The 13,210-nt window shown below is 39.0% G+C and overlaps 1 protein-coding gene and 1 long non-coding RNA gene across 2 annotated transcripts; one reads left to right on the forward strand and one right to left on the reverse strand.

Annotated features, from left to right (window-relative positions):
• The first annotated feature begins 16 nt into the window (after positions 1–16).
• Positions 17–1,346, forward strand: LOC112140829. The gene is made up of 2 exons (XR_002918266.2): positions 17–715; positions 789–1,346. It is a non-coding gene; the product is annotated as an uncharacterized LOC112140829 (long non-coding RNA).
• A 3,418-nt stretch (positions 1,347–4,764) lies between these two features.
• LOC112140827 (transmembrane gamma-carboxyglutamic acid protein 1) lies at positions 4,765–11,492 on the reverse strand. Its single transcript, XM_024263838.2, has 4 exons — positions 11,162–11,492; positions 10,452–10,492; positions 8,791–8,951; positions 4,765–5,865 (listed from the first exon to the last, which is right to left on the reverse strand). The coding sequence occupies exons 2-4, from the start codon at positions 10,459–10,461 to the stop codon at positions 5,401–5,403; spliced, it is 636 nt and encodes a 211-aa protein (XP_024119606.1). The 5' UTR covers positions 10,462–10,492; positions 11,162–11,492; the 3' UTR covers positions 4,765–5,400.
• Positions 11,493–13,210: the final 1,718 nt, after the last annotated feature.

Genomic DNA, 13,210 nt, shown 5'->3' on the forward strand with positions numbered 1-13,210 from the left:
AAGCCCAATTCTTTTGTGATATTGGGCTATGTAAATAAAATTCAACTGAAACGTATCGTGAGACAAATATCACAATATGTATCGTATCGTCAAACTCTTGCTAATTCACACCCCTATAATACACAGGTTTGTGTTTAATCTTGTTTTCAGTCACTCCGGTGGTTCAGATGTTAAATCTGCACTTTCCATCTGTGAGGTTTAGAAGTCAGTGAAGGTCCCGGCGGTGGAGAAGGCCTCAGAGGGAGATCATCGACGTGCAGAAGAAGCTGAAGAGCTTCTTTATGAACAGAGTTAGAACTAGGATACAGTTCAATAATGACAGATTTTAGTTCAGGTACAAAGATTTTGCAAAAATATTTTTTTTTTTTTGAAAGAGGATGATGATATAAGGACACGTATGAATTCAGGATTTTGGAACTCCCTTTTATTAATTATATTTTCAGCTTTGCTATACAAGCAAATGCAAAGTTTATCCAGTAAAGTGATGAGTTTTTGTTTGAAGGCATTTTTGTAAAATGTGTTTCTATTGGGCTATTTAAAGTTGCACCTTTAAAAATGTAAATCCTAAATGATGCAGAACTTGCGTCACAGCCGGTTTGTTGTGCTGTAGATACGTGGAGTTCAACCTGGTGTACGACAGGGGGGTGAAGTTCGGCCTGGCCACCCCCGGCTCCAGAATCGAGAGCATCCTCATGTCCCTCCCCCTCACTGCCAGGTAAGCGAACGCCTTCCTGCTCTTTTCTGTGACGCGTTGATGCGTGGTAACGGACCTCGTGCTTCATCCTCAGGTGGGAGTACATGCACGAGCCTGCCAAAGGGACCAGGGAAGCAGAAATGCTGGAGGTGTTGCGAAACCCCAAAGAGTGGGTGTGACTTCACCTGTCAGGATGACATTTCCAGGAAATCTTTCTTTGTTTCTTTTTAAGCTGTGACACGTCTGATCTTAATAGGAGACTGCATTTATAACAGTTGCACACTATCAGTTTTTGTAATACAGGTTTTACTTCTTCTCCAACGTTTTGGTCTGTTTTTTTTAAGTGTGCTGAAACCTTAGCTCACTTTGAACTAAAGGAGCCTTTGTGCCATCACTGACTGGTCAGTTAGGCAGCTTTGTTGAATCCTTCCTTCCTGCTTGTTTTTCTCCTTTTATAAACCTGGAATGAATGCCGTTCGTTTTACTTGAACCCGAGTACACTTTCTGTCTTCCTCACTTCACCAATGAAGCACAGAAAAAGGGAAACACAGTTTTTGTGAGTCTCTACTGTTTTCAAATGTCAATAAAAGACTCGTGTGTGCACTGAAAACAAGGAATTATTGCTGACAAATACAAAGTAATTGAGTCTTGATCCAGTGTGGTTGTGTGTTCTCTTTATTGTGTGACTTCTTACTTTGTTTGGATTAAGCCTGCGCCAATACATCGCAAATATCATCGCAATATTAGCCTGTGCAATACATTGGAAATGTATCGCAATCGTATTATCAGCCTGGACAATTTAGAGAAATTATTGTCATTGTAATATCAGCCGGCACAATACATGGCAAATTTATTATCACAATATCAGCCCGCGCAATACATCGCAAATTAATTATCGCAATATCAGCCCGCGCAAAACATCGCAAATTCATTATCGCAATATCAGGCCACACAATACATGGCAAATTTATTATCACAATATCAGCCCGCGCAATACATCGCAAATTTATTGTTTTCGTGGTGTCAACCCGCGCAATACATCGGAAATTCATTATCGCAATATCAGCCCACACAATAGATCGAAAATTTATCGTTTTCGCAGTGTCAACCCGCGCAATACATCGGAAATTCATTATCGCAATATCAGCCCACACAATACATCGCAAATTTATTATCGCAATATCAGCCCGTGCAAAACATCGCAAATTCATTATCGCAATATCAGCCCGCGCAATACATCGCAAATTTATACCACGATATCAGCCCGCGCAATACATTGCAAATTTATTATCGCAATATCAGCCCACACAATACATGGCAAATTTATCGTTTTCGCAATATCAGCCAACACAATACATCGCAAATTTATTATTGCATATTTATTATCGCAATATCAGCCTGCGCAATAAATCCCAAATTTATCGCCACCGCAATACATCGCAAATTTACTATCACAAATTTATATCGCAATATCAGCCCGCGCAATACATCGCAAATTCATTATCGCAATATCAGCCAGCGCAATTAATCACAAATTTATTGTCATTGTACTATCAGCCCAAGTAATACATCGGAAATTTATTGTCATTGTAATATCCACCTGCGCAATACACGTATTGAAAAAGATGGGTTAAATTGCAAAAAATGGTTAGCCTTAAATGTTTACACATGCTAAAAGAATCTTATAATGCTTGACGTATAAACAAATTAAAGAGTCTTTATTACATTTAACTAATCAGATGGAGATCTTTTATGAGATACTTCCCTCTAATGTAGACGTGGATCATTTGGAGTACAACTTAAGTTCTTTTGAATTTATTTAAATAAAATGATGCAGTGAAATGGAAATTATGTATTAGTTGTTTTGCTACATGATCATCTATCACAAGTTATATAGTCACTGCATTATAGATCACTAATATCGCAGGTTTTTCTAATATTGTGCAGTACTACTTTGGATTATGTTTCACAGAATCAGGAAGAGAATGTTCCTCAGTGTAACCAATAGACCATAACCTTTAATTTCACATTATTTACAGTTTAATTATGCGTCTCTCCTGGTTCCAATAGTCATTTAGCAAACGCTTTGATCTAAAGCAGCTTCATCCTGAGGGAATGTGGATTTTAATAGCATCTCTTAGCTCAGCGAGTTAAAACTGAACCCATTAATGTTTGAGCTATAGCTACCTTTAAAACTCCTTAAATGAAAATTCTACCCATTTTTATCTTCTAATTGAAAAGGAAACAACTTCCTGACATTAAAGACAGCATTATTTTAAGCTCAGAAAATAAAGACAAAACACATATTAGATGTTTTATTACAAATAAATTCAAGCTTTTGCATAAGTTAATGCTTAATAACAAGTTGTCTTTACATTTGTTATGTGATGTTATATAAGGCAATATAAAAAGAGGGCTTTGTGTAAAGTAACAGCAGTTTAGCTTTAAATCAAATGGGAAAGTCTGCTAAAAACACAAGAAAAATCAGTGCTTAAGGTCTGCGAGTGGACGAGACATTTATCTGCATCAGAAGATCCGGCAGACACTTTTGGTTTTTGTTTATTCAGAAAATTGCATACTTTTTTTTTTTTAATATTTACATTGCTAGGAGTCAAACCGATTTATCACCAACTCACTTCAAGCATAAACACAAAGTGCCTTTTGTTTCGTCACAATCTACTGCGCTTCAGTAACATCAATCCATTCCTATGCGACTCTATACACATTTACAATCCATTGCACAGCTCAATATTCCCAAAGTTTTCCGTCTCTGCTGCATTCGGGGCCTGGAGTCCTGGGAAAGTTATGGCTGCTGGTGCGAGGTGCACGCCGTGAAACTGGGGTCAGAACGCGGGCTTTTCAAGCGACAGGAAGTTTCACAGTCATGTAATCCACGAGCGAGGGCTTGAATGAAGCCGGGACGAACCTCAGCTGGAAAACTCATGCGTCATACGGTTAAAAGCACAGAGGAAACGTAGATACAAAACAGCACCGTTTTTTTACAGACCGACGGCCTCGGAGGACGCCGTCTGCATAGACGTCAAACAAGAGTTGTGTTGACGGATTGTTTTAAAAAGAGATGATGTAAACCTAATTAAGTGGCAGTTTTGAAATCCATTGATTTACATCGATAATATGAGAAAAAGTGCAATTTTTCAACCGTTAACATGATCAACATAATTCCAGCAGATTGTGAAGGAGAAAAGCGGCTCGACAAGCCGCTTTTCTCCTTCACAATCTGCTAGAATTACGTTGATCGTGTTAGTGGCTGAAAAGTTATAGTAAATCAAAGAACATTAAATATGGAGCTCCAGTTTTAAGGTTTATTGTGGAGTAAGCCTGCCTCTATGTCCCATCATCCCTCACGATTATGGGGCTAAATTGGGGCCAAAATTGCTAAAAAAAAAAAAAAGTCAGAAACTTTTTGTTATTCTAAAATAAACTTACTGTATTTTTCGGAGTATAAGTCACATGATCAAAAATATCTAATCAAGAAAGGAAAAATAAGTCGCACTTTTAGGAGAAAAGTCTCACATTTCAGAACAAATCCATCTACCTCAGCTTAGCTAAAATAAAAAAAAGAAAAGAAAATAAATAGAACAATACTAATCTTTTGATCTGTGAAAGAAAAATATCAAAGTTTAAGAGGAAAACAATCAGATTCTCTTCCATGTTTGTTTTGGACGACTCTTCTTCTGCCATTTTTTTACTTACTTATACTCTGATGGGGCGCCCTCTAGTGATTGTTAGAGGAAACAACTGCTAAAGAACAACTGGTGTTTACTGGGAAAATCACAAATAAATGAGTCTATTCATGTTTAGAAAATAAAACAACACACAAATAAGTCACTTCTGAGTATAAGTCGCACCCCTGGCTAAACTTTATATATAAAAAAAAAAGAAATTCAACTTATACTCTGGAAAATACTGAAATTATTTTCAGCTTCAAATGTTCTTTTTTTATGCTTCAAAACTCAAAATTTTAATTTCAAAACCTTTTTTTCTGTTTCAAATGTTTTTTTTTTTCATTTTGAGTTTTGAAACCTAAACAGAACATCTGAAGCTGAAAATAGTTACGTTTATCTTAAAATAACAAAAAGTTGTAGACAATTTTTTTTTTTTGTCCAAACACTAATATTTTTCTAATTTGTTTTAATTGGGTTTCAAATAATATTGGCTCCAATTTAGCTCAATATAAGATTAATTTCTACTCTTTAGGATAACTTTTGTAAAGTTTAAGTCAATTTGTTAAAGAAACGTAACTGGTTCTCAGATGCTCAAAAAGTTAAACGTGACATTAGAAACTTTAGAATTTTTACTCTTAATATCAAATGTATGTACAAAATGTTAAATTATCGAATAAAACAACAGATTAGCGCAGTGACCTTCAGCCTAGCTTTAAAACTCCCATAAGTACTTACAATAAACGTTTTTTGCTTCATGCATTTCTTTTTTTAACGTTCTAAAAGGATCTGCTACAGCGTGAAGAGATCAACGCAACTTAAAAAAGAACAAACAATGTGCTGAATGTTTTTGGACTGTGAAACCTCTAAAAAAGTTAGTGCAGAGTTCACCAAAACGTGTCTGAGTCTAATGAAAGTGAAAGTGGTTGATGTTGGATGTGAAAGGCAGGTGGTACGGCAGCAGGAGGAGTGCCAAACTATGACACCGTCAGTGCAGGTGAGGATTCGGTTCGGGTGGCTGGTCTACTTGACTTGCCCGCGGCTGCTTCTGGAGGAACTGGAGTGAACGATGTCGTCGTACTGCGGAGGAAGCTCCGTCTCAATCCGGACATCCGTGTGGCCCACGGCCTCCTCGTACGACGGCGGCGGGTCTTCCGCGCTTCCTGTTCCCGGCGTCATCCCAGGGCCCATGAAGGCGGGGCAGCTGTGGATGCTGAGTTCTGAGTGGTCCCTGTGCTGGTGATCCCTCCCCAAATGGTCCAAGGAAACCGTGGACAGAGCCTGGTTTTGGTGCGGGTATCCGAGGCCCGGGATGCGCTGCGAGGGCTTCCGGGAGTGGCAGCGCCAAACGGTTATAGCCACGGCGGCGATGACGAACAGAACCAGCAGCAACGGCACGATCAGGTACAACGAGTGGACTCCGCCCGGCACCGTCCCCAGACCGCCGGGGGGGCTGCTCTCTCGCACGTATTCATTCCAGAACTGCTTCTGCACAGCGACACCAGAGACAACATGAGAAATGTAATCAGCAGCAACGAGACGAACGCTAAGGTCACAAAAACAACCACGGCGTGCTGGGGAGGCATCAGAACAACTATCAAGACGAGCTCCCACCATCGCAGTTTTTGAGAAATTAGATCTTTATTTTAGAATAGGGGTGTAACGGATCACAAAGCTCACGGTTCGGATCGGTTAAAAGTTAAAAAAATAAAAATAAAAAAAACGGAAAAAAACAAGAATATAAAAGCCTAAAATAACTTTTTTAGAAAAGCTTTAAAACTTATATTTGAGGAAACATAAAAAGTACTTCAAAGAATTAATACACTCACATCTTTGAACATAAACACAATTGTAAATACATGTCGTTTCTGATAACATTTACAAATCTACAAAAACGGAGAGAACAGAAAGTTTAATATTCAACCATGCGAATGGATTATCTGTGATCCGTTACACCCCTATTTTAAATAGATCTTTTTTCGTCGTTGTCACAGACACAATGACATTAAAAGTGCTTTTTGCTCAGAGCAACACTCATTCCTTCAAACAATCCAAATAAAGTGCTTATCTGGTAACTAAAACCAGGAGATTAAATAAATGTCTTGCTAAATAAAATACATTTGTCCAGTCGCCGTATAATTTGAACTTTTTCTTAAAAGCTCCATGGTGTAAAACTGTCCAGAAAAGTCGCCACACTGTTGCATTTTGGGATATGCGACTGCAAAGATGACTCCAAAATGCCCCCAGCGAGCTCAGCATGAGTGTTACGCTAAAGTACAACGATAAAGCAAAGACATACAAATTTAATACAAAACAGCAGGTAATTTAAAAAGGTTCATCTTTAAAAGATCTTGAATTCTCAGAGGGCTGAGATGTGAATCACAGCAACACAAAGGAAGCAAAAAAAACCTAAACCCAAACAAAAAGAGGCCACTTGATTGTGATCCTCCATCTGTGGGACTTCAGCAGACCTCTCACAATGGTTTCACAAATATGCCCCCCTGTCTGGGGTACACTGGGCTGTTCTTCCTGTAGATAAAAACAAGCATTTCCTGATGGGAAGATTCCCAGATTCCATTCTTTAGGATTTCAACGTCCCGACCAAGAACTACAAAAAATACCACAGGAGGAGGAAACTTGTTTTTTTGTTTTAGATACTTTGACAGAAAGAGTGACAGGAGTAAATTCTTCAGAACCAGCCAACAAATTGAAACATGTTTGGATCAAAAGAAAAATGTGTATATATTAGGTCTGTATCGACACCGCTACCTCAGCTTGTGCAATATCACAAAAGATGGGGTTCACCACAATTAATGGTTACGTTGAATGTTTACACACATGCTTAGACAGAGAAACCATCATGTTTTTGAATAGCCAAAGTGCAAACTACCCAGCCAGAGAGGCTAAGTGGGCCCAAATGGCTTAAAAGTGGCAGAAAATGTGGTTTGTCCACAGTTTCTGTGGGTCCACCTGTGTTTGCCCACATAGGCATAAAGTGGAAACTCAGTGTTAGGCTGCCTATGCTAGCCAGCCACATAGCTTGATAGTGAGCTCCGCTGTAGCGAGCTTTGCAGTATCACGCTCACGAGATCCACTGTATCAAGCTCCACTGTAGCTCGCTAGCGAGCCCCTCTGTAGCGAGTTAGTGAACTCTGCTGTAGCATGCTAACCAACTCCAATTTATTGAGCTAACGACTTCCCCTGTAGAGAACGCCGACTGTAGCATGCTAGCGGGTTCATCTGTTGCGAGGTAGTAAGCTGCTCTGTAGAGAGCTAGCGAGCTCCGCTGTAGCTAGCTAAGGGGCTCCGCTGTAGCTAGCTAAGGGGCTCCGCTGTAGCGAGCTAGGGGGCTCCGCTGTGGCGAGCTAGGGGGAGAGATACGATGTAGCGAGCTAGGGGGCTCCACTGTAGCGAGCTAGGGGGCGAGCTCCGCTGTGGCGAGCTAGCGAGCTGCTCTGTATTAAGCTAACGAGCTCTTCTGTTTCGAGCTAGCGAGCTCTGCTTTAGCGAGCTAACGAGCTCCTCTGTATTAAGCTAACGAGCTCCTCTGTATCAAGCTAACGGGCTCCTCTGTATCAAGCTAACGGGCTCTACTGTATCAAGCTAACGGGCTCCTCTGTATCAAGCTAACGGGCTCCTCTGTATCAAGCTAACAAGCTCTGTTTTAATGGAGTTAGTGAGCTCTACTGGAGCGAGCTAAGGAGCTCCGCCATCTACCAGGCAGGTGCCTAGCATAGTGAGCCTACCTACTAAGTGTCCACTTATGCCAATGTAGGCAAACACAGGTGGGCCCACCACAGACACTGCGGACAAACTCATTTGGGGCCACATTTTCAAACCCCTCTTGGCTTTGCTGGCTGAGTATTTAAGTAGTTTTGTCCAGTACTACCAGGAAGGTAGATAATTATTTTTTGGTGCGTTTCCTCCATAAGTTCTAACCTCCCTCCTATTGAAATAGCTTGGAGTATAGTTAACATTGACTTTTATTTAAATAAAACAGTTGCAGTGAAATGGAAATAGTGTATTAGTTGTTATTTTTTTGTTCAAGTATCATAAGTCGTTATTGCGATATTGATCAATAATATCGCAGATCGCAAGTTTTCCTCATAACATACATTTTTGATAACTCCTTTTAAAAAAAAATGCAGTTTTTACTCAGAAAGTCGACAAAGAGTAGACATTATGTCATTAACTCTTGGTTAATATTATTGGTTTAAGCCGTTTTTGTTTTGGAATTTTTAAAGCCAGTAAATCACAGCTTAGCTTCTGAATGAAAACACACTGTGACTGCAGTACCAGCTCCACCAAAACACCTTTTGGTGTTTGTAGGTGACACTGACCTGGTCTGTTTAGGGTAAACATGTCTGTGCAGACGTCTGATTACAAAAAAAAAAGGTTTCTAGTTGTTCTCACCGTCTTCTCCTCATCCTCAAAGGCTTCTCGGGCCTCCTCGTAGGAGCAGATCTCCTCGCGGCATTCCCTCTGAATGTTCCCGTGCTTAATCTCCTCCAGCAGGAAGTTGGCCCTCCGCAGCCGCCGCAGCACGGCGTGGGCTGCGTCTGCTGGCAGGAACACTGTGAGGACGACGACAGGGGGGACGGTTAAAGACAAGGCCACGGGACAGGAAGTGATACAAGGATTCAACAGGCGTGAGAAAAGAACAAAAATAAAATAACGAGCAGCCAAGAAACGAGGAGACTAAACGCTGGTTTGTCAATGGAACAGCAGGAGTGAAGCAGCAAAGAAAACAAAGAGACAGTTCACTAAAAGAAGGCAAAAAGGCAAAAAAAATCCCCCAAAAAGAAATCAGAAAACCAGAGAGGTGGGGAATGAAACAAAGAATGCAGTCACAGCGATTAGTGCCCACATTTCTGAATTGAAAAGACAAAAGCTTCTTTTGATTTAGGATTTTGTTTTAGGCCAGATAAAAATTCTGTGGAGGGGCTAGGAAAGAACAAAGCATCTTTCACTTTTAAAGATAATAAATAAGAAACATTTTTAAACTCCTCTTTATTTATAAAGTGCTGTAACATGATTAAAAAGGGAACAAAGCCCAGTACATTAAAGCTAATCAACCAGATTTAAAGACCCCATATCACGCAAAATCAGGTTTTTTGAGCTTTTAAGTGTATTATAATGGTAATTCCTCACAAAAGAAAACCCCAAAGAGGTATATTGCTCCATTGACGCATCGAACCCTTCACTCTGAGCACCAGCTCCTTCCAATCCACGAAAACGACTGGGTCCTCACATTGTGACATCACAGAGTGAGGACATTAAATTAAGTTTAAAAAAAAAAAAAAATCACATTTCGAGAGATGCTAGAGAGAGATATAGTATTTCCTTTCCATCAAGCTCATTTTGACAGGTGACCTTTGACCTCCACATTCCAAAGTGATGACGTAACAATTTTATATCGATTGGATATAAAGTTTATATAAAGTTTATATCAAATTGATATAAAATTGTTACGTCATCACTTTGGAATGTGGAGGTCAAAGGTCACCTGTCAAAATGAGTTTGATGGAAAAGAAATATTATATCTCTCTTGCTAGGTTCTTTTTTTTAATATTTGCTTTTGTTTGTTCCCCAAAATAGACATAATTCATATGTATTGTAAAAAAAAAAATCAAAAATAAAGGTCATGAATGCAAATCCAAATTCCTTAAAGGACTCCTTCTAGGTTTTGATCAGTAGAAAATGAGCCCAAATGGCTCTTTTACTGTTAAAGGTTGACAACCCCTGATATAGACCCTTTAATGGTTCAGTTTTATAATGTAAACTCTGAAAACACCAGACTGGACCGGACCGTACCAAGGCTTAAGTGTGCCAACTATTATTCTGAATAATTTCAAAGGAGAACATCACAAAAAGAGGAGGGAAAACAGGAAACCTTCTCTAATTTTGTGGAAATTTTAAATAATTTCAACCTCTGATCTAACTACAAATCCTTCAAGAGGATGACAGTGATGGGAAACCAAATAGAATTCAAATTTCTTACATGCCTGGTTAGGATAATGTGAAAGGCTTTGCTATTGAGGGTAAAAACAAGAGTTTAGTGTCAATAAACTCACCGTTTTCCATGATTCCTGCCAGAGTGTTTGGGGTAAATTATCTGTGGAAGGTTAAACACACATTAATGTAATGTTTTGAGGCTGTTGATGCAGGCAAAGCTACAATTAGCAAAGAGGATTCCTGAAACAAACATGAACAGTTTAGCCTGAACAAAGGAAAATCCCTCCAAACTTTCCAAATACTGCAACAACTGCACGTCCCATCCATCAATGGGAGTTTGGAAGGCCCCTCTGAAGGGTGTGGTGGAGCCGCACGCGGCAGTCATGACTGAAGTGACAGCGACCAATGGCGGCTGCCGGACAGACTCCCACATGAGCGCGATGCGGGAATCCTACACAGCAGCCCCCAAAATAGATGACGACGGGCGGGTACATCCCGAACAAAGCACCGCTGCACATCTAACAACTCCCGCTGCCGAGTGTCAGCCGCAGAGCTGGTTTATAAAGCCCCCTTTACGGTCAGCAGCGGTTAATTCTCGTCGGTAATCCGATTGGATGTGGTTAGCGGCCGTTGTTGTATTGACAAACAGGGATGTTTAGAAAAAAAAAAAAATCAGAGAACAGCACCGGTTTAAGCCCCACTTAAGACTCAAAGCAGATTGTTTTATCACAAAAAAATCATTTACTTTTGTTTTAACTATTAAATTAGGCTTTCATGTTAACGAGTGACATCTTAATTACAAAAAGAAAACCAGATAAACAGAGCTTACCTTTCGCTCCTGCCCAAACTGATCATGGGCGATCCCTCCCTGCTCCCCCCGCTAAGCGAAAGAGTTGCTATGCGCACTGCGCATGCGCGCGTCCCTGTTTTCCACGGTGGTCCCTCCCGTAGCATTAAAGAAACAGCCAAGCAGCCCTAAGGCCATTACCACTGACTGTTTGGTAATACATAGCTATGGTAATAACCTGGAGGGAAAACAAAGCAAATCGTTATAAGGCATTGTCATTGGTATCTATGTAATCACTAAACTCTAAAATAAAATAAAATAAAATGAAATAAAATAAAATAAAATAAAGTGAAATAAAATAAAATAAAATAAAATCTGTTAATACAAGATTCAAGTTGTATCCATTGAATCCTGTTTTATTTTTCTCCTTCCCTCTTTCTGACAGAATTTTTCCATTGTCTGTGTCCTATTTGTTACAGCTGCTGGAGAGAGTAAAATTTTCAAGTATTCCATTAAAAAAATCCCATAAAGAAGAAAAAAGTTAACTGGACATTATGTTAACGATAACTAAAAACAAACTGTTAGGTTACTACTTGCTTGTGACCCGTTTTAGGTTAAGCATGTGCTTGAACGTGAAATTTATTCAGTTTTATTTATATAGCCCAATAACACAACACAGTTGTCTCATCGGGCTGACAAACTTAGCTTCTGAAAACATAGTTTCCAAACATAGTTTTTTTTTCAGTTCTATTGCCCTTCATAAATGTTTTGATATTTTTAAGATAATGTCTTTGAAACATTTTCATAAATAGAATCCCTAAGAATTGCAATTTTGTAAATAAAAGAATTGAAATTTATTGAAACTTATTGAAATTTTACCATTTTGAGAGTCCAGTTACGTTTCAACTTCCCTACTATCCTCACACATAACATTACTTGTAAGTATTTTTAACAGTAAATAAATGAAACTTTAGGTAGAAAACAATCAAACTCTTTAATGGATATTAAAATGATGCATCATTTTTAAATTCTGCAACAAAAAAGTAAAGGAAAAACTAGTATCTGTTTCAGATATTATAGTTCTAGAATTACAGTTATCTTCAAATGAATAACTTTTAAAAAAAAAGTAATTAAACTCCTTCAAGTATTTTTACATCAATTATCCATACAGTTTCTACCTTTACTTCACTGTGAAATCAGAGGTATTACTTTATACTCAGTGTGGATTTTATTTATTATTCCTAAATGATAGAATTTCACAATATTGTGTTTTTCTATTATCTTCCTACTTCCAAACTAGTAGTGTAGCTAAGTACTTTTAATACCAACCAGTCTTATTTTTCTCTCAAGGGTAATTATTTAGATTAGTACTGTTTACTTTGAGCAAAAATGTCCAATAAATGTTTCTAATTACAGCCTTTATTATGGTAATCCAATTGACTGTAGATAAGAAGTGGACTGAGCGAGTGTGGCATCACACATAGAAAATGCTATTTTGCCCGAAATTAAGCCAATTCAATCACAATTTTCCATCACCATGTTGGAGCCAGTTGAAAGGGATTGGTCCGAGTCGGTCTGAGTCATTAAGTGTATATAAAGGACTGGACAGAGCCCGTGAGACATCACCCATTGAAAATGAGTTACTTCAAATCAGTCACAATTTTTCCTCGACATGGACATCACCATATTGGAACCAGACAACAGTGATTGGTCCGAATCGGTCTGAGTCATTGGCTGTATATAGAGAACTGGACAGAGTGAGTGAAACGTCATCCATTGAAAATGACTTATGTCAATTCGATCACCATTTTTTCTTCATGCAGACATCAGCATGTTGGAGCCAGACAACTGTGATTGGTCTGAGTCAATCTGAGTAGTTGACTGTATATAGAGAACTGGACAGATTGAGTGTTACATCACCCATTGAAAACGAGTTACTTCAATTCAGTCACCAATTGTCCTCGATGCAGACCTCACCACTTTGGAGCCAGACGACAGTGATTGGTCGGAGTCATTCACTGTATATAGAGTACTGGACAGAGTGAGTGGGATATCACCCATTGAAAATGAGCTAATTAAACTCCGTCACCA

This window comes from Oryzias melastigma, unplaced genomic scaffold, assembly GCF_002922805.2.
Source record: "Oryzias melastigma strain HK-1 unplaced genomic scaffold, ASM292280v2 sc00487, whole genome shotgun sequence".
In the NCBI taxonomy this organism is placed as follows: Eukaryota; Metazoa; Chordata; class Actinopteri; order Beloniformes; family Adrianichthyidae; genus Oryzias; species Oryzias melastigma.